Source organism: Panulirus ornatus, chromosome 16 (assembly GCF_036320965.1).
Source record: "Panulirus ornatus isolate Po-2019 chromosome 16, ASM3632096v1, whole genome shotgun sequence".
Lineage (NCBI taxonomy): Eukaryota > Metazoa > Arthropoda > Malacostraca > Decapoda > Palinuridae > Panulirus > Panulirus ornatus.
In genome coordinates, this window is record NC_092239.1 from 8,805,820 (window position 1) to 8,833,635 (window position 27,816).

Here is a 27,816-nt window from a genome sequence, read left to right on the forward strand (position 1 = left end):
TCCACTGAACACGTACTCACACGTTAGAACAATACACACACACACACACACATAGAACATCACATGTTACCAGCAATACTGGAGGGTTCATAAACACAAGAACCACACAAGTACATGCAACAACATATTCATAATATGTAACTCTGACCTTTCGATCCCACATCGAGCGCTCCGGATCACAATGAAGGCATCCGACAAAAACTGTCCACGGTTAATTGAAATTTATTGTGTCCATGTTGAGACAATGCCTTCGAAGGGTATGAGGAAACACTGGCGAATAAACACGTGGAATGGAGATATAAAGATGGGCTTACGGACGTCAGGACAAGCGGGAGACAGACGCCATGACTTAAGGACACACTTAAAGACACAAGAGACTTAAGGAAAAGCGGGAGATAGGCGCCAAGACTTAAGGACACACTTAAAGACATAAGAGACTTAAGGACAAGCGGGAGACAGGCGCCAAGACTTAAGGACACACTTAAAGACATAGAGACTTAAGGACAAGCGGGAGACAGGCGCCAAGACTTAAGGACACACTTAAAGACACAAGAGACTTAAGGACAAGCGGGAGACAGGCGCCAAGACTTAAGGACACGCTTAAAGACATAGAGACTTAAGGACAAGCGGGAGACAGGCGCCAAGACTTAAGGACACGCTTAAAGACATAGAGACTTAAGGACAAGCGGGATACGGACGCCAAGACTTAAGGACACATTTAAAGACACAAGAGACTTAAGGAAAAGCGGGATACGGACGCCAAGACTTAAGGACACACTTAAAGACATAAGAGACTTAAGGAAAAGCGGGATACGGACGCCAAGACTTAAGGACACACTTAAAGACACAAGAGACTTAGGGAAAAGCGGGATACGGACGCCAAGACTAAAGGACACACTTAAAGACGCAAGTGACTTAAGGACAAATGGGAGACAGACGCCAGGACTTAACGACAAACTTAAAGACACAAGAGTTTTAAGGACACACGAGATATAGACACACAGATGCAGGAACACACGAGATACGTATATACAAACGTAAAGACACGAAGAACACAGACACACGGGATATAGACACAGAGACAGGCACACAGACTAAGGACACACGGATACAGACAGAGAGACGTAAGGACACACGGGATACAGACACGCGAATGACAGGAACAGAGACATAAGGATACCATAAGGACAACCCTGGCAAGGAGGAGACGTTGTAGTACCGTCCGATAACGCTTTATCAACACTCCGTCCATCTGGGTCATTCAAAGGACAAGATAACGAGATGATGCGCCACTCGCACGATAGCCTTTATGATAACTACCCCATCGTCATATCAGTCTAATAGAAAAAAAAGGAAAAAAAAAAAATCGACGACTTATTCATGTAGCTAAGATAGGAAGGGATTTATATTTTCTTTATGGTGTTCTGAAAGTCCTTTGAAAGCGGAATTCCAACAGCTATTCAAATCCGTATGGGCAGACTTGCTGACAGTGAAATAGCAGAGAAAAGAACAGTCTTAACTTGTGAGAGTCTTCCAGACAATATATGTGGCCTTCAAACTTTCTCCGTCACGCGTTGGGGATTTCTTCAAACTCTTACGAATATTTTGGCGAAGGTTGTCCTGCGGGAGAGGGGAAGGAAGGGGGTGGGGGTCGAATACTCCATTTGAACACATTCGGAGAAGTGGGAAGTTATTAAGATTGTCTCCATAAACAGAGAAGGAAAATATTTTGTTATAAACTTTTAATATTAACGTAGTCTTCAGCAATAATAATACGGGTTAGGAGAGAAGTCTCATCAAAATTTCTGTAACTTCTCAGGAGGGTTGTGTGTACAATGTCCCATGTAAAGTGTGTGATCAGTTTTACACTGGTAAAACCCTAGCTGCTTCAGAGTTATGTGTTCTATGAAAGTGCGCGTTCGAATGTACTGTATTCGTATTATATATATATATATATATATATATATATATATATATATATATATATATATATATATATATATATATATATATATAAGCCCATAAGACACGCCTTAAGTCAGCTCAAATGACATCCCCTTTCTTCCGCATCAGAGTCCAGGCAGGAGGTACTTCACAAGTGGAGTCCAGGAGGCTTGTAGACCTGTCGCTTTATCTGTCTCTCTGGAGGGTCCGTCTTATCTGTCCACGTATCTGAAATGACTGCCTTATCTACTCATCTAGAGGGATTATCTTACATGTCTATCTGTCCATCCAGAGGGGCTGTCTATTCTCTTCATCTGGAGTGGCTCTGGGATGGAAGCTCCGCTCCGTAGCCACCGTTGGGTCAATGGCCTACACAAAGGCAGTCTCGGCAGGGAGGAACCCGAGGGCAATTATACCACACGTCACCCAAAGATGTTGTCATTAACCTCCGGAGCACGACGGTGGGACCTTTCAGCACGACGATATGATCCCTGAGCACGGCGATATGATCCCTGAGCACGACGATATGATCCCTGAGCACGACGATATGATCCCTGAGCACGACGATATGATCCCTGAGCACGACGATATGATCCCTGAGCACGACGATATGATCCCTGAGCACGACGATATGATCCCTGAGCACGACGATATGATCCCTGAGCACGACGGTTTGATCCCTGAGCACGACGATTTGATCCCTGAGCACGACGGTATGATCCCTGAGCACGACGATTTGACCCCTGAGCACGACGATTTGATCCCTGAACACGACGGTATGATCCCTGAGCACGGCGATATGATCCCTGAGCACGACGATTTGATCCCTGAGCACGACGATTTGATCCCTGAGCACGACGGTGGGACCTTTGAGCACGACGATATGATCCCTGAGCACGACGATATGATCCCTGAGCACGACGATATGATCCCTGGGAAGGACGATATGATCCCTGAGCACGACGGTGGGACCTTTGAGCACGACGATATGTTCCCTGAACACAACGATATGATCCCTGACCACGACGATATGATCCTGAGCACGGCAATATGATCCCTGAGCACGACGGTACGACCTTTGATCACGACGTTACAACCTTGGATTGTGATATTCTGGCCTTTTAACCTCATCCTTGAGGATCATACCACAGTGCACGAAGGGTCGAGGTTCTGGTAAGGCTAACTAGGGAGGAATTCTGCACCGCACCAGCTACCAAGGAGAGAACCTCCTCACAACCCTGGATTCTTGGCGGGAGAAAAGGAGAAAGACGAACGAACCCAATAACTCAGGGGAAATGGCAGGGATTACAATAACACTAGGCACATAGGAGACGAAGAGGAGGAGGAGGAGGAAATCAAGCCCCGTTATACAACAAGGAGAACTCAACAGCCTGGATGAAGGTTTGAGTAGCTTACTAGCTACTTCCAGTCCGAAATGGTGTCAAGAGGGCAATAAAGAAAGACCCCAGCGGTTCGGCCAGCAAAACTGTAACTCCCTAATGCACTCTGGGTCCTGGTGCTCTCTGGCCACAACAACCTGAGTGATGGAGTGAATTGTTAACGCCACCAAAACACACGTAATGGTCCACCTGGCTCATTCGTCTCTATCAACGTCTCTACCACCTGGCGAGTTCGTCTCCACCACCTGGCGTGTTCGTCTCCACCATCTGGCGTGTCCTCCTTGACCAACAAGATATAGAGAATGTTATCTGGAGGGTCGTTATCTTTCGCTATCCCGTAACATATCCTGATAGTTTGTTCCTTAATCAACAGAGGGTAAGATAGGGAAGATATGATCTGGTAGGATTACATTAATAACGGTAAAATAATGAAGATATAAACTAATAGGATTACACTAATAACGGTAAGATAAGGATGATATGATCTGGTAGGATTACATTAATAACGGTAAGATAAGGAAGATATAATCTGGTAGGATTACATTAATAACGGTAAGATAAGGAAGATATAATCTGGTAGGATTACATTAATAACGGTAAGATAAGGAAGATATAATCTGGCAGGATTACATTAATAACGGTAAGATGAGGAAGATATAATTTGGTAGGATTACATTAATAACGGTAAGATAAGGAAGATATAATCTGGGAGGATTACATTAATAACGGTAAGATAAGGAAGATATAATCTGGAAGGATTACGTTAATAACGGTAAGCTGAGGAAGATATGATCCGGCAGGATTACATTAATAAAAGAAGACGATCTTTATTTTTTTCCTTTTTTTCTCTTAACTCTATGGTGACAGTAGTCACGCGCTCAGGAATTTCTATTTATGGCGCCTTCAATTTACCGAGATGAACGTGTGATGGACGGGGGGTAGAGAACGTCATCAGACCAACCCAATGAGGAGGAGTTACGATACCGGGACGAGAGAGAGAGAGAGAGAGAGAGAGAGAGAGAGAGAGAGAGAGAGAGAGAGAGAGAGAGAGAGAGAGAGAGAGAGAGAGAGAGAGATTGGAATCTCCCTCATTACGCACTCTCTGCATCATCATCATCATCTCCTCCTCCTCCTCTCTCATAAAACAGCAAAGTCGACGGCCAAACTCGACATACATATGTACATACATATGTAGCAATTATAATCATCGCCAGAAACAATTTCTATGAAAGAGTCTTTGTGTTAATTTAGACCATTCTGAAGGATCCTGGAGCTTAGCGCTGTCCTACTTCCAGTATCAGGGAAACGCAGTCTTCCTCATTGGATAGCTATACAAAGGCACTGAAGTAGAAAGCTGACAGCTCGCTTCTTCTACAGTGATTACATAAGTTCGGAGCCAATGCCATCAAGGAAGTGAAGGGTAGGACGGAACAAAACCCTATTGTTCTTCCAGGGGCTTTATGTCTTGCCCTCTTTCATTACACCCTGTATTCCATGGCCCCACCTGGAGTTTCTCAGCTACCGTCCACAAGTGCATCAAGCCAAGGTAAGAGAAGCTCGTGTGTAAAAGTCATACACCAGCACCAAATGAGGTTACACCGTCGGTGCGTTTGCACTTTCTGCCTTGGCCTGAGAGGCTCAAGCTCTCACTCAAGCGGGCAGTTGGCGAAGAGAGACTTCTGGAAATGAAGTCATTAACCTCAATGTGCCTTGCGTAACGTGAGAGTGAACTCGTAACTCATACCATGGCGGTCATACCAGTCGGCCGTCTCCCTGCCCAAGATGCACTGGTATTGTCTAGATTGAGGACGGTGAAAGGAATAATGGCTGCGTCAATACGAAGCGCACTTGGTCCAAGATACGTTCAAGGGGATGAGTTTGGGCCTGCAGGTAGGATGTTCTTTAGGCGGGGAGGGGGCACTTGCTCACGCAGGCAGTCACCGCTGAAGGATCGAGAGGTCCACATGAGTTCAATCTCGTTAAGGTTTAGAAAAAAAAAAAAAAGGCGTTGCGGGCACATCTGCGCCATCAATTTCGTCTTCTACCTTTCTTGGATCGTATACTTCCTCTGCAAAGAACACCGAGGGGTCCAAGACCAAGTGGTGTACCAGACAAAATACTCTTTTCTAAGCTGCTGGCAATCTCCAGGATGGAGGTAATAACTTCGTACGTGGAAGGATTAAGGGAGAGGTCCCGTGATATCCCTGGATTCTTCACGTAAGCGAGTTTCATGGAAAGGAAATATATACTATGTTTGCCAAGGTGGCCATCGTACAAGAACCTAATGATCATCTCGCTGGAAAATGTAAGATTATTTTGGAGGCTACGCAGGAAAGGAGAGGAGAAAGAGGGTCACTTTGCTGGTACCTTTCATTTTCCTTTTGATCTGATGCTCAACTGAAGGCACTGTCGATGATGCAGCGTGGCAGTGACGGATGATAAGGAGTGAAGGAAAGTACAGACGGACTGCAGTAATTATGGCATTCTTTCTCATGAAAGCGTTCTTTAAATTCAGCTTCACAGGGGTTCTATCGTGAGTGAGGTTCCAGACGTATGCTCACAATGCACACGGGCTTACTGTTTCACAAGCTTGTGGGATGCCTGTTCTAAGCTGCTTCATAAAACACGCTCGTGGTAGCTGCCCTGGCTACAAGAGAGACGAAGGGTGTTGGCGTATGCAATGGGTCTCGAGGCCCATAAAAAGAGGCAACGAAGAAAATGGGTTTGTTGGGCACACGAACCTGAAACGTCGAGACAAATGTTGACACAACTGATCAGCTGTGTCACCAGGATCTTAGAGGCCGGACTCATCTTTCAATAAGTCAGAGTACACACGACGGTCTCTACATTATCTTCCACAGCCAACAACACTCAGGTCATAACCCAACCCCACCAAGCTATACTTAGATACACCCAATCTTACTAAGTCTCTCTTAGATACACCCAACCTCACTAAGCCACACTTAGATACACCCAACTTCAACCAGCTATACTTAGGTACATCCAACCATACTCAGCCATACTGTGATACTCCCAACCTCAAATACTCCTGCTTCTTCAAGGTACGGAAACATATAGCAAACACGAATGATTCTAAGTTTCTGCCTCCTCCTCGTATTACCAAGTTTCTGTCTTGAACTTACCCTTCCTAGTCTTCCTCACCCTCATCTTAACTCGTTCATATATCATATATACATCCCAGCTGGGGGTGGTCATTCAACTGGCCAGATGACGGCGCCATGAGCCGAAGTTGTCGCGGAGACAACGAAGCAGAAGAGAGACAGAAAGATAAAGGAAAGACATGGAGAAAGAAAAGGAGGAGAATATGGGTGGCGGGGAAGCAATATAAGACTGGAGGGTAAGGCAAGATAATAAGTGAAGGGTGAGGTGAAAGATAAGAGATACAAAGAAGAGGAGAGGAGTGAGAGAGAGAGAGAGATTGTAGAAAGGGAGAGAAAGAGAGGGGAGACTTGGGACGAACAAAGAAGACAGGGGAAAGAGGCAAAAGGAGTCGGCACAAAGCAATAATGTGAAGTATGATCAGGGCTCAAAGGGCAGCTGGAGGCCCAAGATAAAAGCCTGGGGAAAATGAAGACTTCTGGAGGAGTCTGTGGAAGTGCAACAGAGGTTAGCACTCCTGACGAGGTCTGCAGCAGAAGGTTGCACGGCTTCCGGGACTCTGGTATGGTGGAGTCTTTGATGGTGTGTGGTGAGGGTCCTGGTAGTGAGTGAGTGGTGGGGGTCTTGGTGTGGTGAGGGTCCTAGTGGTGTGTGGTGTGGGTCCTAGTGGTGTGTGGTGTGGGTCCTAGTGGTGTGTGGTGTGGGTCCTAGTGGTGTGTGGTGGGGGTCCTAGTGGTGTGTGGTGAGGGTCCTAATGGTGTGTGGTGTGGTGAGGGTCCTGGTGATATGTGTGTGTGTGTGTGTGTGTGTGTGTGTGTGTGTGTGTGTGTGTGTGTGTGTGTGTGTGTGTGCGCTCGCGCGCGTTTCTGAGGGTGTGGGAGTCGTGAGTCGTGAGGTGCACCTGGAGGCTACAGATGGGTCGCACGGAAGGTCAAACAGGACACTAGGATCCCTGAAGACGTCAAGAGGTCCCTCTGGATTGTTCAGGTTATGGGGCGCGACGTGAGGCGGTACTGGATAGCTAGCTGGCCAGGTGACGGATGAACGTGGTGGAAGATGCCGGGGACGTGTGGCGTCCTACGGTGCTGCCTCAATATCAGCGAGCTTCGAGAAATTGAAAGATTTTTCCCCCTTTTTTTCCGCGGGGTGATGGAGGGTTTTGGCGGCAAAGCCGCTGGTGGACGTCATAAAAGCAGCGGCAGGTGGTGGCTGCCCAGATTATAGACCCCAGCCTGGTGGCCTACGTAGGGCAGTTTAGCTCTGTGGTTTTACTCTGGTTGGTTTAATTAAACTACGAACTTGGTCTAAACAGTTTTGTGCGGACATGCAAAACTCGACAACATGAAAAGACGGGGAAGTAGCGGGACAAATGGAGTTAATTTTAGGCGAACGATGGAGTCATTTTCTTTATGTGGTCTACATAAAGACTTAAATTATCAGGCGCCTTCCTATAGAGGAGACAAGAGGTCCCGGTCAAGTGAGGTCGACGTAACGTGAGAGAGAGAGAGAGAGAGAGAGAGAGAGAGAGAGAGAGAGAGAGAGAGAGAGAGAGAGAGAGAGAGAGAGAGAGAGAGAGAGAGAGAGCCTAGATAATATTACTGTCTTTCAAGTAAGCCTCAGTCCTAGTTCTCTATAATGCTCCACGGCACTGATAATCTCTTGCCTTTCCTTGTGAAGTAGGAGAGATGTATGATTTTCAGCCCGAGCTAGAGATGGCCTCCTATAGACTACCTCAGACTAAATACCTGTAATGACACAGGAGTATAGAGAAGGTATACATATGGGAAAGACACAACAGGTGGCCTGTCGGCCCATGTCGAGGTAATTTGTTCATAACATACAAAAGTAATGATAATAATAGAACAGAGAGGAAAAAGTAGATGAAAGTCAGCTCCCTGGAGAGCGTTGTACATCCGTCTCGGCTGGGGGTCTGCCGACACACTCACCCAAAGCCAATACAAAGGAAGAGAATAGCTGTCTGTACTGGATGGGATGACCGTGGAGAGGACGTGGGTGTAAGGTGGTGTAGGGTGCGGGTGTGGGGCTGTGTAGGGTGCGGGTGGAGGCTTGTGTAAGGTGCAGGTGTGGGCTTGTGTTATAAGGTGCGGGTGGAGGCTTGTGTAAGATGTGGGTGTGGGCTGGTATAGAACGGGTATGGGCTGGTGTATGGCGCGGGAGTGGGCTGTTTATCCTGTACGATCAAGGAGTTCAACATCTATAAGACCCCATCTCTCTAAATAGTCTCAACTATCATGCAAAATTATCTAAACCTATGTCTGCCGTCCACACTTACAACTGCGTCATTCACTTCCCTCCATTCATCCGCTATTCTTACACTATTAAAGTATCAAAGTATCTCTCCACGTTTTCCCTCACAAGTTTCTTTCCGTTTTCTCTCACCAGTTTCTTTCTTAATATCAAGTTTATGGCCTCTTGTTGTTTCATCCCTACATCCTTGACTGCGACTCCAACGAGATAAACCTTCAACCTCAGGCATGAGAGGAAAACTTAAAAAAAAAAAAAACTATGTAAAAAGAAATGATGTCTGGACAGTTTCATTTCACGGGGATCATCGTGAAGCGCATGCATTTACGTAGGGCAGCTGCGCCGCCAGTGAAAGGCTCCTCTCGTCCACGACAGCGGAGTCAGCGGTATGGAGGTCCGCCAGCATCATATCCCAGCCTGGTAAACCTCCCCGCCTCTTCTCCCCTCTCTCTCACACACACATGTTCACTGGTGCGTACATCGGTAGGCAAGGCTAGTACACAGATCACAGGAACAGATTACAGCAGCAGCACACGGCATCTGCTCACTATACTACTATCTGAATATATTAAAGAGGCACTAACAGATAACCTACAACTCTATTCTACATACACAACATGGATGCAGATAACATCCTGCCCCTGATATCACACTAGGCCCTGACATCACGCTAGGCCCTGACATCACGCTACGCCCTGACACTAGGCCCTGACAACACGCTAGGCCCTGACATCCTCCGAGTAGTAAGAGACATCAAACTTCTTGGTGTCACTATAGATGACGGTTTAAACTTGAAGAGTCAAGTCATCACTGTCATCAAACCTTACTCACACCGTCTATACCTTCTCCGCCGACTGAGATCACTAAGCGCTCCATCATCTGAGCTCAGGGATGTCTATATTATCCTCATTCTACCAAGGCTTATCTACGCCTCCCTAGCCTTGTCCTCCTTACATACAGCTACACAGAAGGACCAGCTGGAAAAAGTGCAAAAAATAGCATGCAGAATCATCCTGGGTCCATCTTACACCACCTACCAAGAGGTCGTAACATGGCTCATCCTGTCCACACTCTCTGACCAACACCAGCAGCTCACACGGCAGGTTGGAGATAAACTACTGACACACCTCCGTCACCAAGACCTCCTGCCTCCCCTCAACGCCCCAGCCCCACGGACCACCGTCCGTCACCACGATCGCCTTGTACCAATCAGAGCTCGTGCAGATAGATATGAAAACAGTCCCATACCTACCACTGCAAAGACGGTTATCGCTGCTAAGCAAGTTAATGGCTTAGTTTTCTCTCGGCTAAGCTGTGTGGTACGTCAACTACTCTCATGCTTTAACTCAATCAACATTTAACCATTCAGCACTCGATGTTCAACAAATGATCACTAAGTTCATAATGCATAAGCTGTAGCACTCACTCTGCTGTACAACTTCCTGGTTATCTGCCGCTCTGTGTAGATGTGCGCAGCTCACGTAAGCTTTTCATATTAGTCAATTACTTACAGTTATGAGCTACCAAGTCTCTGTAATATCCGTAATACCTCAATTTCGTGTATTTTCAGCCGAACGGCTGCTTAAATTCAGTCCACCGTTCATCATTATTATCATCAAACACACACACACGCACACACACACACACACACACACATACACACACACACACACACACACACACACACACTGCCAGTGCCTCTGGCGCTCAGTGATTATCTCAAGTGCCACAGGCACCCTCATCTGATAAGTGTCACTGAAGTAATTCTCGTCTTCGTTATCCTAATGCCTTCGGGAATTAGCTCCTCTTGATGTTTACTTTCTCTGTTAGCCAGCGAGGGATGGAGGGAGGCGGGGGGGGGTTAGGTCTATGTTAACCTCTCTCTCTCTCTCTCTCTCTCTCTCTCTCTCTCTCTCTCTCTCTCTCTCTCTCTCTCTCTCTCTGTTATTCTGTTACTCTGTTGACTTCGTTGTCGTGTCTCCTTCGTTGATCTATTTGCCAGTCCCTGACGGTAAACGTGGCATTGTTATAACTCGCTGACTTCCTGAACATTTTGCTCTGACGAAGATGATTCTGTCGTGGGGAGAAAAACACCCGCTTCCGTCGTTAACCCGTTGTCATTTACGATGACGTCGTTAAACAGGGAATTCTTGTTCACCTGTTTACCATGGTTTTCCGCAACGCCCGACGGAGACGGGTGCTGGAGAAGCGTTCATCTCCAACCAGTGACGTCAGATTCAACTTGGCATCCCATTCTTACTGTGTACTTTCCCCAGGTGTGTGTGTGTGTGTGTGTGTGTGTGTGTGTGTGTGTGTGTGTGTGTGTGTGTTTGTTTGCTATGCCTGGTGGAGTCTAACAAACGTCTGTACCATGTATACAGCATCCTGAGGTGAGGCCAAAGACGGAATAAAGTTTTAGAGAGATAAAATAAAAAAAAAACACACACACATAGCATTAAAAAAAACTCATGTGAGAGTGAGGGAGTCTGGGGGGCTGACTGGCCTAATACGACAATCCGTGGACAACGGACACGAACTTCCAGCTCGGCCGTCGTCATAACACACTCTTCTTCTTTTTTTTTTACCTCGCCAGCGTCCGTCTCAGGATGGACGAACCAACAACCATCAACAACAGGGGGATGTGAAGGGTACGCTACACAAAGACTCAGACACAGTAGTCCAATCCACACAGTAGGTGAGGTGTATGTGTAGAGTACACGGAAAACTTAAGGTTATATATATACACACACACACACAAGGCACGACAAGAGGGAGTCTTTTAGGAAGGAGGAGGAGGAGGTAGTGGTGGTGGTACTTTACCTCGGCGATCTGCGGCGTCGAGAGTCGTCTGGAGGACCGTGACCCCGGGTACGACGATGGCCGGCAGCGTACGGCTCCTGACGAGGGGCGGCCGGGACACCACCACGCCGCCTTCCTTCACCGAGCTGCAGGAGGGGAAAAGCAAGGTTATCAAGGCGGCAGATAATGGTGGATGTAATGGCTATCAAGTTGTTCACACAAGAATCACCAGGAAATGTGTTACCTGAAAGTCCACTGTGAATAATAGTGATGATACAGAAGCAGGGAGTTGCGCTCGCATATTTCCCAGTTCAGATCTTTAGTGGTTAAAGAATGGTAAAGATATATCATCTATGTTTCGGAAGCAGAGGGAGTGAGGGGAAGAGGAGGAGAGAAGACCTAAGAAGAGACAGAAGTATTGAGTGAAGAGGGCTTTTAGGTATGAGGGCCTTAATATTCAGGAGGAAGCGAGACTTATAGTGGATAGAAAGGATTGGCCTGATGTGGTATACGGGGGGCAACGTGCCGTTAGTAGGCTAAAACAGGATATAAGAAAACATAAAAAACGGTTAAGCTAAAAACTGGAGTAGTCTTTGGTAGCCTGGCTGTACATAACAGTGTTTCATTCCGGTAAGTTACACAAGACAGTTAGAGAGTGGATGAGAGCAAATAAGAGAATGGCTTAGTGCAGGAAAGGACACATAATGGCTCTAAAGTTCCCTCATCTATAACAATGTCAGTAACATTTATACTCACACTCAGTCATTCTCTGCAGTGTGCATTTTCGTAGGTAACTGAAATATATCCATACACTTCATGAAATAAATCCACCACTGTGAGACACAGAAACACCTTGAGTTCTCTCTACCTCGCTGTCTCAGGCAGATATATACAGAGTAGAACCCCGCTTACTTTTCCTGAGGGCGAGAAACATCAAGGGGACCATGCCGTCCCTCACTCCCTCTCCTGACGTCTGAACTCAGCAGCAGCAGCAGCAGCAGCAGTAGCCAGGCCCTCATGAATGGCACACGATGTTATCAGTGGTGACACACGGGCGCGGGATAAGCTCGCCACTATCTGTCACTTTGACACTCCCGTTAGAGGGAGGCTTTTCCAGAGGCCATGCACACAGTGGGGACCCTTTGGGATAACGAACCAATCAGGAGGGGGCACGCTTGCCGGGCCCCACATACACACAAATGCTGGCGCCAGAGGCAACAAAACAGATTTGCAAAGATTTATGGGAATTATACGTATTTTCGGCATTTTCTATTTTGTTTTATAATTACCCACAATACCAGGTTCTGTGAGAGTCCCTGGCGTTACCTTTCTAAAGGCTACTGGATTCCAAGGCTGCGCTACTTCCAGTGGCAGGGGGCATGGAGACTCTTTCGAGGAGAGGAATTCTTTGACGAGACTGACTGGACGTCCTTGGATGTCTTTGAAGAATGTTTTGTGCCGAGCTGAAGCGTTATGAAAGATAGCCTCTGAATGGTCATTTTTCAGTTCATGTTCCACAGAGGAAGGAGGCGGGGGAAAGGGAAAATGATGGTCATTTTAGAATTAGTGGTGAACGAGGTAGAGATAGCTCAGTCTACGAGACACAAGAAGTGGAATTGGTGCCACGCGAGACCATTATCTGAGATGAAACAAAAAAGAAAAAAAAGTCAAAAAGATCGATTTATTTGCAACAGTAAATTGCATAATTGTAGAGAAAAAAAATGAAGGTGAGAAATGGCCACGTACACAGGACGATCTAGACTAATTATAAGGATTGAACTCCTCGCCACAAATAGAAATAGAGCTGTTTTCCCTTTGACGCCACGAGCATCAACTCTCTAACCAAGTAGACCAGAGCTGTCCCACCTCCTTCACGCCGAAGACATCAACTCCTCATCCACGTGGACCAGTGCTGTTCCCTTCGCGCCACAAGCATCAACTCTCCCCATCCAAGTAGACCAGAGCTGTCCCACTTCCTTCACGCTACAATCATCATTTTGAGCGGACGACAGAGTAAAGAAAACAGACGTCTAACAAATCAGAAATCTCTGCCCGTTCTTTATACTCTTTATAATCCCTTGTTTATGTAAGGACGCACAGCACGATGAAATGATAGAGGAAGGGGAAGAAAAAAGGAGGGAAGGGCAGAGGGGAGAGATACAGACAAAGAGTGGGAAGGAGAGAGAAAGAGAAAGAGAGAAGAGGGTGGGGTTGATGTAGGAACGTATAAAAGAGATAGAAAGAGAAAGTCAGAGAATATCAAAACATAGTGTGTGTGTGTGTGTGTGTGTGTGTGTGTGTGTGTGTGTGTGTGTGTGTGTGTGTGTGTGTGTGTATGTATTCATATATATATATATATATATATATATATATATATATATATATATATATATATATATATATATACCTCTTCAAAATAAAATCCATGATCCATATAACAGTTCAAGATATTGAGGATATTCACCTTACGACATAGATCTTTATGAGCCATATAAATGACAATGGAGGCAGTTACGATTATACAGCAAGCAGTCATAGCCCATAATACACTGAGTCAACATCATACAGCAAGCACTACAGAGGAGTGATGGGTCGTAAAGTGTCTCATAAACAGATGCACAAGAAAACATCATACGGATGATAATGGTGGCCAAGAGTGGACAAGATGTCCTCCGAAGTGCAAGCATTGCCTTCTCTGTCCCTCGTGCATAAGACTGTACAGTGCCTGAAAGCACTGGCTATTCTGCCCCTCTTGTATAAACCTTCCACTGCCTACAAGGCCACTGTCGGCGAAGAGAGACGTGACGCGGAGGCATCGCCCGGGAGAGGGGCGCTAGCGGCTGCCACTCACTAGTACCGGAGATTGGAAGGCCGAGGTATCCTCAACTCTCCTGCCGACGATAGACGGTGATCAATGGGTGCGACAGCCTCCACCCGTCCGCCAGGACAGAAGACTGCTCCTTCAGGAGTCGCTCCTTATCTCCAGTACGACGACACACCAGCAAGGTAGGATGGTTATGGGTGGAAAGGGGGCGAATCACAGACCAGACCATTGCGTCATATCCAACCACTCACGAGGCAGGTAAGAGACAGAGTGTAGAAGACACGCCCCTCCCTCTCTCCCAAGGGGCATTCTCACGTCTCCTCCAGCAGGACTGCTCCTATCACTGCCAGGAATCACATAATGCCCCATGGACCATGAGGAATGCATCGTTTACCAGAGGAAATTGACGATAAGAGAAGTGTCGGGTGTGGGACAGGCGGGTGAGGGGAGGCGCCGCCCGGAGTGGAGGAAGAGGGGGCAGGTGAGCCCAGGAAATTGGTTCATGACAACAGGGAGATTGCCTGACGAACTACTGGCTCCGGGCAGGTAAACAAAAAGAAAGTGGACGCAAAACTGGCCATCAAAAATTGTGAACTGATCTGGCCTTTGAGGTTCCTCTCTGCTGTAGTGCCTGAAGGTGTGTGGTGATGGGGGAATCTGCAGGTGTGGGAGCCTGACGAAGTTTGCCCTGATGCTACGAGTGGGCCTAGAAAAATTTTCTCCTGCCGGAGAAGCGAGCCTTGGGAAGTCGTTTTAGACGTAGAAGTCGGCCTAACGAAGGCGTCCCAGCGGTGAAGCGGGCATGACAAACTTCTCCTGAAGGAGAAGCTGGTCTGACGAAGCCTTTCCTGACGGTGAAGTGGGCTTGACAAAGTTGCCCTGACTGAAAAGTTAGCGAGCAAGTAAGTATGTCGCAAAAGTTAATCTCGCGGACAAAAAGGTTTGACGGGAGAGCCAGTCGGATAGCGGGGGACAAAATATTTCGCACAGGTTAACGGAAAGATTCGCTCAAAGAGTTAGGCGAAATCCGAAATCATAAACGACTATGAACGTTGAAGGACAAGGTACATACAGTGTTAAAAGCCAATCAGCACTACGGCGCGATTCCTGAACGGAAGGCATTGGCCCTTGAGCACGACAGTACACGACCCACGGGCCCGACGGAACGTCTCTTAAGCACGACCGAACGACCCTTGAGCACGGCGGGAAGACCTTTGAGCACAGTGGAACGATCCTGAAGCACGACAGCACGACCCTTGAGCACCACAGTACGATTGTTAAGCACGACGGAACGACCCTTGAGGACAAGGATACGATCCTTGAGCACGACGACACGACCGACCCTTTAAGCACGACGGCACGACCCCTGGGTATGATGGCGTGACGTTATGTCCTGAACCATTTAGAATGAACCGGATTTAAAAAAAATGGCAAAATGAAAGCCCAGATAGAGGATGATATCAGACAACCAATCGTCAATCTTGAAACAAAATGGCTATATAAAAGGCCACACCAGGTAATACTTTGGACTGGAAATGGCTAAATTGAGGTCCAACAGCAAGCAAAGACGATGAGAGCTGACCTCCGTACCAGCGAGACAAATCGGTGGCACACGAGGGAGAGAGAAGAATAAGAAAAGGATGAAAAGAAAACGAAGCTGGAAAGGCTGATGAAGGTCACAGGAGAAGGTCTCAAGTCAATAAATAAATGGAGATCGTAAGATGTGTACGTCGGCCAGGGAGATAAGAAGCTGAGAGAGAGAGAGAGAGAGAGAGAGAGAGAGAGAGAGAGAGAGAGAGAGAGAGAGAGAGAGAGAGAGAGAGAGAGAGAGAGAGAAGGGAACGGGGCGAAGTAAATGGCCTCACACTCATGGACCAGCAGAGAGAATGAGACACAAAGATTGAGGGAATGACCGCGTTGTATTGCACTGGTGGAGGAGGTGGTTGAGGTGAAGGTTGAGAGGAGTGGCTAGGTAAAGGCTGAAGGTAGAGCTTGGTGAAGGTTGAGAGAGAATAGGTACGGGAAGGTTGAGGGATGAGCTTGGTGAAGGTTGCGAGTACAGACGTGCGAAGGATGAGTGAAGAGGTAGGGGAAAGTTGAGAGCAGACTTTGGTGCAGGTTGACTTGTAGATATGGGTGAGGGTTGAGAGTAGAGTTAGGTGAAATGTTGTGCGTAGAGTCAGTCAAAGACTGAGGCAATAGTTAAGCGAAGGCTGAGCATATACAGTCGCAACGTAAACTGAGAGACTGGTTAAGTATAGGCGAAAAAATGGTAAAGCAAAGTTTGAAAGACCAGATAACTGAAGACTGAGACACAATTAAGTGAAGACCGAATGGCTGATAAAGGGAAGGGTGACCGTAGAGTTGAGGGAAGGCAGAAGGAACAGACCTCGAAGGAGGGTTGAAAACGATTAACTGTTGGCCGAAATATCAGTTAAGTCGCGAAAGCCGATCAATACTTAACTCCTTGATCACAAGCGTACGACCGTTGAGAATGAAGAGGTTCCCCTTGGGTAGAGTGCCTTAAACCTTTGACCTGACCCTTAAGGTTCAACCCTAAAGGCAGAACCACCATACCCCAGGGGTCATACCGAGCGCGTCGAACAGTCACGACTTAAAACAAAAAAAAAAGGCGTACAGGAGATGGGAGCAGGTGAAGGCAGCGATACTGAAAGCCAAAGACGACATTTTCGGCAAAGATACGAGACAAAGGTTGATCTAAGAGGAAAGAAAACTTCAAGAAGACACTGAAGAATAATCCTCATTGAAAGAATTACATAATTTAAAAAGAAAAAAGAAAATGATCAAATATGAAGGAACTTCTGGGATAAGTGCGAGTATTGAAATGAATGAAGGCGGCGATGAAACGTACTGCAGATGAAAGGCCGAGAGGGAAAGAGTACGAGAGAAGAGAAGAGGAAAAGTTAAATGTGTGAGGATCAGTAAAGTGCTCACGAACCAGCTAGGCTGCTGCTGCTGCTGCCACTCTCCTGCCGAAGAAGACCCGGAGCAAAATGTTTTCCATTTTCTGAGAGCAGGAGAAAACGGGCGATTAGAGTACATTTTTCTCTGTCTTACGCGCCAAAATTAACGCAAGTTCTTTTGCAGTTTACAAAACCAGGAATCCCCGAGGGCCAACAGAAGGCTCGAAAATTGTCAGGTTTTCTTTCTTGTTTTCCCTCCTCCGTGTCCTGTGTTCACAGTACCATGTGATTCGCAATTTCGAGAATCACGTGTGCGAAGATTGCCAAATATCTGCCAAGTATTTGCCTAGGATAAGGGAGAATTTCCTCTCCAAGATGAACACACAGGGAGCCAAAAATGCATTTCTCTGCAAACAAAATCTAATGAACGAATTTAGATGTTGTTCCACATACCATCATAAAGTTTTAAACAAAATTTGGCTCTACTGACGATGAAATAACCAATGCTTTCTTGACTGACCATATCTTTATCTTCAACCAGAGAATGATAGCCAAGTGCGACCTCTCGTACTTTCTCTGTACGAGACTGCAGTACCCTCCTTTGTCTTCCAGCCTCCCCGTTCTCTTTCTCTCTGCCATGAAGCGGGGCACTTTCTCCTGCGCTGGCTAGCGAGACAATGAGTAACGACAGCGGGGAAGCTCGGCAGTAATGAGAGCCAGCCACGGGACAACGATCCACGTCAACGTACATCACACCCGTTGTGTTGGCCTGAACTACTCTAGTTCTCATGCGCTCCGTGGGCTGGAGGTCTGTGGGGGGTGTGTGAGGGTTGTACCGTGGGCCCTATATCCAGAGGCAGAGACTGGGATAAAGGGGAGTAGGGATAAGTGGGAACTGGGAACCATGAGCAAGAGGGAGGGGCATATGGAAATCCAAAACCAACGGGAGGAGTGTGAGAGAGAGCCCAAATCCCAAGAGCGATGGGGAGGAGGGGGTGTCTGGAACGCCCCTGAATAAGGAGTTAAGGTGCAGGGAATCTCACGGCGAGGAGATTGGCTGCAGAAGGGCCCCTGACGAGGAAATGTGGTGAGGGGACTATGGCGAGGAGAAGGAAGGGTGTAGAGAGGCCCATGACGACGATGAGGGAGGGTGAAGAGAGGCCCATGACGACGAAGAGGGAGGGTGTAGACAGGCACATGACGAGGAGGAGGTGCAGAGAGGACCGGGACGACGAAGAAGGATGAAGATAGGCACTAGACCAGAGGGGAGGGTGGAGGGTAAGTCGTTACTTAGGCGACAACGCAAAGGACATTCAAGATGTAGGTTGTGGGGAAGGGCCCTCAGGGTTAAGGAGATGGGCTGAGGGGAACCCATCGACAAAGAGAAGGATCGTAGGACTCCCATTGGCATAGAAGAGAGGTGTAGGAGGGCTTAAAACAGAATGAAGGATGGAAAGAACCCCTGGGCCAGAGGAGCAGCAGTCAGACCAATACTGGTGGGTGGGAGGGATGGCGTTGGAGGTTCAATCTCTGGAGAGGATATGCCGGGGACCCTGAGCTCGAGGAAGGAACGTACGAGCGTCATGGCCCTTGGGGAAGGTTCACACACACACACACACACACACGTCATATGTGTGTGTGTACACGTGTGCGTGTGTGTGTGAGTATGTGTGTGGACAATACTGGTCTGGAGTGATAGGTCGTTGATATGATTGTCCCCAAGTTAGGTAACACTTTCCCCCGTTCCACCACGGAATATGAGCCTTATGCCCCGTATCCTGGAAGCACGATAACAGCTTGCCAGACGACTGTATCAGCGGCTGTGATGATGAGGTGACGACTGATAATTTCTTGTAATTTGTAATCTGAGAAGCTGGCAAACGGGGACCCTCGGGCGCCATGCCAGCAACAGCAGCAGCAGCAGCAGCAGGAGGGACACAAACAACAACAGCTGCTGCAGCGGGCCTGGCCGAACCCGACAATTACCCTCGTTTCAACCGAACTCCGCAAGAAATTTCCTACTTACTTTACTTGATCTCAAAGGCCAGCAGTGAAACCTCCTACCGTACCCTAACATCAATCTCATCACAGCCAGCAGTGAAACCTCCCACCGTACCATGATATTAATCTTTTCACAGCTGGCAGTGAAGCCTCTTACCGTACCCTAACATCAGTCTCATCACAGCTGGCAGTGAAGCCTCATACCGTACCCTCACATCATACTCAACACAGCCGGCAGTGAAGCCTCTTACCGTACCCTAATATCCAGCTCATCACAGTCATCTTCTTATACGCTTTTATTCATCTCGTCTTTTTCAATCAAGCAATTGTCTGCGTTTTCTTTCGCGCTTTCTCGGCCACCGAATATATAAGAGTCACCCCCTGAGGCGCGGAAGTTCCCGGTGCTACAAGAAACACTGCTTATCACCAACACGATAAGGGATCATTACCTTGACGACATCTTTACATACAGAGACATTGGAAACAAATAAAACTGATCTGGTAGAGAAAGGAGCTTGTGTTTCACTGAGGGGCAGGCTTTTCCCAGCCACCTACCCGTGACACATAAGCGTCTGGTTATCAAAAGTTTTATTCTGAGAGTCAAAGAGCTTGATTAAGCCCTTGAGGGCGAAGTTTTTTCCTTTTTTTTTTTTTACGTATGTTAAGGATAATAAACTGTCCTTTGACCGAATCCTTATGGGGGAGTTGATGAAGGCTACAGTAGGAAACTACGATGTAGTTCCATATATAAATGTATTGGACATAGGAAGGTCAGCGTAAAGTTAGAAAGTGTAGGAGAAAGTAGTTAGGGCCAATAATGACTATTGTAAAAGAGTACAGGGTAAGGCGATGTTGAATGATATATGAAAGAAAATAGATCTGGACTAATATTTGATACTGTAGGTTAGGTTAATCCTCAACAGCATCAAAAAAAGAAAAAAAAAGAAGCGTAAATTTATGTAAGCCATTGTTGATCCAGTGAAGGTAGGAGGTAGGCCCGAAGCTGCTGCGTTAGGCTTCAAACCACCTAATGATGTGTATTAGGGTGAGCACTGAGACACGAGACGCTTATCAAGATTTAACTCACATTCAACCCTGAGGTAGACAAAACGTCATTAGCAGCCCGTGCCTCTCACTGCTACTATACTCGCTTTCTTTCAGAATGAACAACAGTCATTAGCCTGGTGTTTGTCTGCAGGTTCAGGTTACGAACAAGTTTAAACAAACGTGGAAAACAAAAGACGATTTAAAAAACTCGTCTTGAGTTAACTAGGCTGGAAGAGGAGAAATTATTTTGTATAATCAGTACCACTGACACAGTTTCCCGTCTCAGTCGTTTTCTTTCGATCAACATCACTTGTGTCGATGACAGTTTTTTATCCGTCAGTTCAAAAATTTCTTCAACATGGCCTCGGTCGGCGTTCAACGAAGGGACGTTCTGCCATTCAGATATGGTTGTGGCTGGCGTGTGACGTTCAACGCGCTCATGGGTAGAAATTCTCCCGGCCTGCACACATACCAACAGGATACGCGCAACGAACCATCGATCAGAGATGGTAAGAAACAGACACACGTTCGTCTCGCACCTCGCCCCCTTTCAGAGTAGTAGGGCCCAGTGTTCCTACAAATCCCCAGACAAAATAAGATCGAGCAAGTGTCCCGAGGGTCTGGTCACCAAAACAAAAGTTAAAAGTTGTTTCTGTGCTGACCGTTCCTCTCCAACCCAACCAACTGCCTTTCAAAGGGGAGAGGAATTTCACAGAACATATAATGCCCTTCTTCAACGACAAGTATTCGAACCCCATACCATTAGCTTGGGTACGCTTGATATGAGGCTTAACGTATAATGGTATGGGGTTAGAATCCTTTGATGGGCACCATGTGATATCCGTCCGTACCCAGATCCCCTTTGACCCAGGAAGAGTGACAGTGTACATGACAATAGATGGAACAGTATCTAAACTATAAAGAAACAACATCTAAACTACTACGGAACAACATCTAAACTACTACAGAGTGAAAACTATACAAATCTAGCTACTCCCTTCCCTCCCAGGCCATACCTACGTTAAGGTAGAGGAGGTCTGGTTTATAGAGATAAAGCAATGGCCATTATTCAAGTGTACAGAGTCGATTGTCCGTACCTTGCTAATGACTTAACGGGGGGAGTTGAGTAAGTTGAGTAAATGAGCCTTGCAGAAGGTGGGCAGGCGAAAGTCGCCCTCCCAGCGGGATCCCAACCCCTAACGCCGAACAAAAATTGTTCGCCGCTGATGAAAAACGCAAGCAGGTTAAAACTTGGCGAACTCTGCCGGGGGGGAAAAAGAAGAAAAAGAAGAAAAAAAAAAGAGAAACCCCGAGGTCTCATAAAAAACAGAAGTGGATCCCGCCATAAAACACCGGAAAAATGTAAGAAGGTATGTCAGTGGTGGGAGGAAAGTATGGCGGTCATCATGAAACTTACAGGGGGAGGAGGAGGAGGAGGAAGAAGAGGAAGAGGAGGAGGTAGACTATAAAACTAGAAGACGTTGAGAAGTTAGGAGCTCGTTGTGGTCGGGGTGGGGGAAAAGGTGCTGGGGAGGAGGGAAATGAAAGTATGCATGATGAGAAGGGAAGTTTGGCGTAGGGTTGAAAAAAAAAAGTGAATTACAGGGCGAAGGGACGGACGGTGGTGCGTAAGGAGGAACAAGACAGGGCAAAGGTGAAGGTTAAGTACGTCTGCTGGAAGGATGTCAGGTCAGGCGGAAGGTCACGAGATGGAGGAGGAGGCGGGAAAGGTGAGGGAGGGGAGGCGATGGATGACGCAAGAGAGACAGACACTTTCCCCTGCAGCAGGAGGGGAGTGGGAGAGGTCGGGTCTGGTGCCACAAGAACCATGAACACTGATAATGTCGCCTCCTTCCATGTGTGGTTCTCTGCCTCGAATGGATTCTTTCCGTGGAATGCGTTTACAGTCACATTATGTGCATACTTAATCCTTGATGGAGGAAGATAATCATATAATGATCTGGAGTAATAAGATGAACAAGGCATTACTCTGATACATGAAATGTGCAAAACATACAGTACTGGCGTCTAGACGTTCGGGAGCCAGTGATGGTTTTGAGGGCATTAATCCGTGTGGTTTGGGGCTTTGTTACATATTTGCTTTCGGGAGGGTGGAAGACCAAGCAGGTGAGGCGTAGTTTAGGATGGAGCGGATGAATTGTTTGTGGAGGATACGAATGAATTATCATTATCCCTTGTCCTTGTGTTGCTTCTGTATTGATGCTATTGTCGTCGGGAGGGAATGTCATATGTGTGTCGTATGTGATGCCTAGAATTGTTGATGATTTTCTTATTTCCAGTGGGAGTGATTGTCCATTCATGGTGAGTGGAGAATGTTTGAGGTTAAAAGAGTGATTGAAAACTTCTGTGGGAATGCAGAGTGAACCACTGTGCCAATTGTGACATAGACAGACAGACAGACAGACAGACACAAACACACACACACATATATACATATACATATTCCGGTACAAATCAGACCTGTACTAGACCTCGGTGGTTACAATCAAATCCCTTTCCCTTGCCGAGGTTCAGGTACCCGAGTCCAGGATCATGCATCTCTTACGTCTCCAGTTACTTATTCATGTCTGCTGTCTCTCTCCGAGCGGAGGTTTCTGCTATGTGCGGACCTTCACTACTGCAGCTCCCGCCGCCGCCGCCCAACCCACCCGACCCCACAACCTTAAAGCACCTCACCATCATCCACTCTGACTCCCTTACTCAAAAACCGACTCGCCTTATCTTCCTCATCCTCAGTCTCTTTCGAAATCATTCACACTGAACGTATGTTCTACACGCCGAGAACTGTGCGAGAAAGGAAGGTCTGCTCTGGGCAATATCTAATATCCATGATATTCCCTGGGGCGAATATTCCTTTTGGGTCGATTCTGAAGGACGGGATCAGGGGACTTTCCCCGTCATTAGCGACCTCAAGCGGCTCGTCCATGAACCACGTCCACATTCCTCCCTCACCATCCTGACAGCAAGGCTAATCTCCTTCGATCTCGACTCCAAGATTCTTCACCATCACAGTCACAGTATTTCTGGTGGAGGGGGGTCTTTCTTCTCCTTGCTACCTCCTCTTCCTTGATGCCCTTCCTTTGCCTCTCTCTCCTCTCACATGATGGCCCGTCGGGTCATCCAGCGTTCTGGTCTTTCTATTAGACAAGAGCTTATTCCCAGCTGCTGAGTCACACGCAGCGGCAGACATCAGTTTAGGTCTGCTGTCTGGAGGGACAGACACACACACGCCGAGACCATCTGACATCAGAAGTGACAAGAGAGAGTGTCAGCTCGCACCTGCAAGTGTCATACAACAGTCACGTTCTGACGGTGTCAGCTGTGGGAGGAGGTATATATGACGAAGTAGCTCTCGAGGACATGGGTGAAGCCTCATCGGCGCTTATCTTAACCAGAGCATCTGATGGACCTTCGTCGTCTGTGATGAACACGTGCCCCTGAGTGAGAGGGGCTCCACACGTAGCCACAGATGCAAGAACCTGACATTATCCAGAGGGGAGGGAGTCACCCATCCTACCTGGATCGCTCTGGCGGACGGATTTAGAAATAAAATATGAACACAAAGCATTTTACGGATATGTAAATGCATGAAGGACAAATGTGGTAGAAAGAATGATTTCAATCATACTTTGACAAGGGACGTAACTTACGAAGTGGACTCAACCATATCACAAACGCTGTTAATGAGACCCTGTTACTCATATGCTGGTATTCCAAATCTTGTCGGACAATTAATATTCCAGTGGACAATTATATGACTAGATGACCAAGCTAGAAATGATATCTGAGTTCAGGTGTATCACACATGTCGCATGTCCTGTGAATTATGAAATGTAGGAGTGTTTACTTATTCATTATTATTAACACCACTGAATCCAAACTGTTGTTACGTGTGTTCAATGTGGCTTAAACGAGGAACGTATGAAAGACGGTTCAAATTCGTTAACCTTTCGTCTATGTTATTGGGTCGTTAATCTTTCGTCAATGTTAATGGTTTCTTCAAACCTTCGTTTAACTTTGAAATACATATTTCATCATCAAAACTAAACTACCTGCAAAGCTCAATGAACCATCTCTTCACGGTGATTAAAAGAAGGCTTAATTCTGTATGTCGGAAAAGGTGAATAAGAAATGAAAAATTTGAAATTTCTAAAATAAAGTGAGGATATGGAAGATAATATGAAACATTTGCAAGAATAAGCTGGTTCGCTAAAGAGGCGGGAAACATGAAGACATTATTCAAATGTCCTCCTTATTTTACCTCACTAATCTATACGTTTCTGATATCCTCCCGCGACCACAGACACCCTCGAAGGAACGCAGTGGTCTGTTGTTGATTGAATTCCTTTTGTATTTCCCTCGTAAACGATGGATGGCAAACACATCAAGGACTCCTCATGCTAGAGGGCTCCAACCAATACAATGAGGACTGTACCCGTAACCTTACGTCTATATATTTTCACCTGGATCGGGAAGAAGCTGCCTTTTGGGGGTTTCCTCTGATCAAGTCAGGGTGTTTGGAGTCGTGGACTCCCCTGCGTAGCCTATAGCCTAAAATCTCCACAACCTGGCTGGCCACGATACGTTCTATGGACATATTTTGCGAGTGGATGAACCGTACACTGGTGGGTACATGATGTTGCTAATAGATCCGGGTAACCAGTTGAGCTATTCTGGGTCCCAGATGTTTACGAATGTAATTAGTGAGTGATTTCAGTCTCTACCAGTAGCTAGAATTCTTCAGACTGGCAGTGAAGAAGGTTTTGAATAATCTTTGTCGAAGATCTTCAACTCCACAATTTCAGCGGCCCTGAAGGGTCTTGTTAGCCCACGAGAGTATTCTGGTCGGGAGGGCGCAAAGGGTTTTAGAGAGTCATTATCGATTTTGCATCTTTCTTGTTAAAGGTTCACAAGCTTCCGCCTCTGTCAACATCTTTGAGTAAGTAAAGTTGAGTTCTCTTTTAAACTCGCTGAAGGTAAGATATTATCAGTCATAATCGCTGACGTATTTTTGAATGGTTTTCATCCCTGATAATGATGCATCTGCGTCCGAAGATATTTTCCATGTGGCTTCTTTTGTCATCGTTCACTTCCCCATGACGAGCCAATCAAAATTTTCTGAACTTTGTGTTCTTGATTTTGATCTCAAAAAAAAGAAAAAATTGTCTTTGAGGCTTAATCTTCCATAACAATTCTAAAAGTTCTCCAACAAAAGTAATAGTAAAGGTCAAATTCTGTTTCTTAACCCCCCCAAAAAAAAGAAGAGAGAAAAGAAAAAAACCATCCAGTAATCTCCAACGTCAGAGACCCCCCTCACTTAACTCGTCCCTATACCACCAATCCTACTTTATTCATGCACTACGCTCCATGTCCTCGTCTGGGATCAATATCTTTCTTGCTCAAAAACTGATGTGAAAAAGAAATACGACCATCTTTCCCGCACTCGTATCTATATCCCCCATGCCCCTAAATACTTCATCTTTACGAAGATTACACTAATCCCCACGTGAAAAGCTTTTGCTAAGCGAGTTCCCTACGATAAGTAGTGCGTGTCAGTCCTCCTCAGAGCTTCCTTGGGAGAGTCATTGCAATCTCGCACCCTCCGCTAGTGGTGTGGTCTTCACTGGAAGCCTCGTCACCTCTTCAGGATCGTCGCCCTGCCTTATCTTCTCGCGCAATCATCTCTCCTCTCACGGTCACCGTCTTGATGAAGCTGAGTCAGTCACGTCTACCCTTCTGGAAGCAGACAGTCTACTCGCCTCTCCATCGTATGTATGCAGACGGTATACAGAAATTAAGCTGTTATGATAGTAGGAATTGTTCAAGGGACAGAGGGCCCTACACGAGTGTAAAACTCCTACTACCTCTTCTCTACGGAAACTCCTCCTCCCTCTCTGCGTACGCTTCTCTTTTCCCCCTCTCTTCTTCGTGCAAATGTGTGTCCTTATTTTTATATACTGTGAACATACTGCGCAGGTACGTCCTGGCGCCTCATCTTACATAAAAAAGACTGCAATTCAATTTCTGGGTCGTACATGTCAGGCGGGCACCGCGATAGCACGCAGAGAAAAGCGTGTTAAGAATGTCAGCTCATACATAAACCCACTTGCTTCTCTCGCAAAGGTGTCTGATTCTGATCCTCGTGTACCTTTTGTCTCGATTAATATCCCGCGTTTGGTGATTCAGGAGGATCAAAGTGCACTAGATGTATAGGATTCCCGCCCAGGGAAGGAACATGGGTTCATGTACCCTTAGCACCTTTATGTAACTGTTGATGCCCACTTCATTTCTGTTAATACGGAGGTGAAAACATAAGTGCTTTTAAGACGATGTTGGTCCACAGCTAAGAACAATATCATATTCAGTGAGCTCGCAGAAATACCAGCACTATCTGCGTGAACTATCCCCTGGGGATGGAAGAGAAAGAATGCTGCTACCCACGCCTCTCTCGAATGTCGCAGGAGGCGACAAAGAAGGTGCAGCAGAGGGGTAAGATAGACAGATAGATAGATAGATACATAGATAGATAGACTGATGGATAGATAGATAGATAGATAGATAGATAGATAGATAGATAGACAGATAGATAGACAGATAGACAGAGAGAGAGAGAGAGAGAGAGAGAGAGAGAGAGAGAGAGAGAGAGAGAGAGAGAGAGAGAGAGAGAGAGAGAGAGAGAGAGAGAGAGAGAGGCGCGGGGCTGGATATCTTCCCCTCCTGTTTTACTTTCCAAACCGTAGGAAACAAAGGAAGGAGCGAAGAGAGGACTCATTGTATTCTCCTAGAACTCAGACACCTGCTCCTGAAGCTACCCCTTATATATATATATATATATATATATATATATATATATATATATATATATATATATATATATATATATATATATATATATATATATATTCCGAACGTCGGAATAGGTAACAAAAAATTTTCCCAAAGGTTTCTGTACCTAAACTCGAGCCACTTTCTCCAGGATCCCTTCTCTGCGAATTCTATTTTCATAATGAAATGCAAAAAAGCAGCTATCGTTGGTTATCAAGTTTCTCTAGAGGGTAGAGCCTGGGCTCCAGTCTCATTCCAGAAAATTGGAAAGCCACTGGAAGAGGCTGGCCACACAGAGGAGAGAGAAAAGCAATCCTCCAGAAGTATAAACCAATAGCATCACTTATAACAACAAGAATATACATATATGAAAATGCATAGTGAAAGTGAGATGACAGTAAAATGCATCTTTCAGCTACAGAAGTGTACAGAAGACTATGTATCATGACGCTCCTCTGTGTCAAAATACTTCACAACTGGGATTACACACCTTCTAATGCATTCTGAAACTAAGAAGACGAAGTAATAATCTTTTGTTTCGTAAGCGATCCCTCACGACTGTATTGAAGATGCTACCTAAGCATATATAGGCTTAGGATTCTACAAGTCAAAAAAGAGGGCGAGGGGGACAACAAGGAAACATAGC

General features: G+C 46.4%; 1 protein-coding gene across 4 annotated transcripts in view; it reads right to left on the reverse strand.

Annotated features, from left to right (window-relative positions):
* The window catches only part of wake (wide awake), a 744,672-nt gene that overhangs the window by 305,929 nt on the left and 410,927 nt on the right, over positions 1–27,816 (reverse strand). For all 4 annotated transcript variants that reach the window (XM_071671228.1, XM_071671230.1, XM_071671229.1 and 1 more), the window contains one exon: positions 11,550–11,674. In XM_071671228.1, the coding sequence (XP_071527329.1) occupies positions 11,550–11,674 (125 nt within the window). The remainder of the gene's footprint in view (positions 1–11,549; positions 11,675–27,816) is intronic.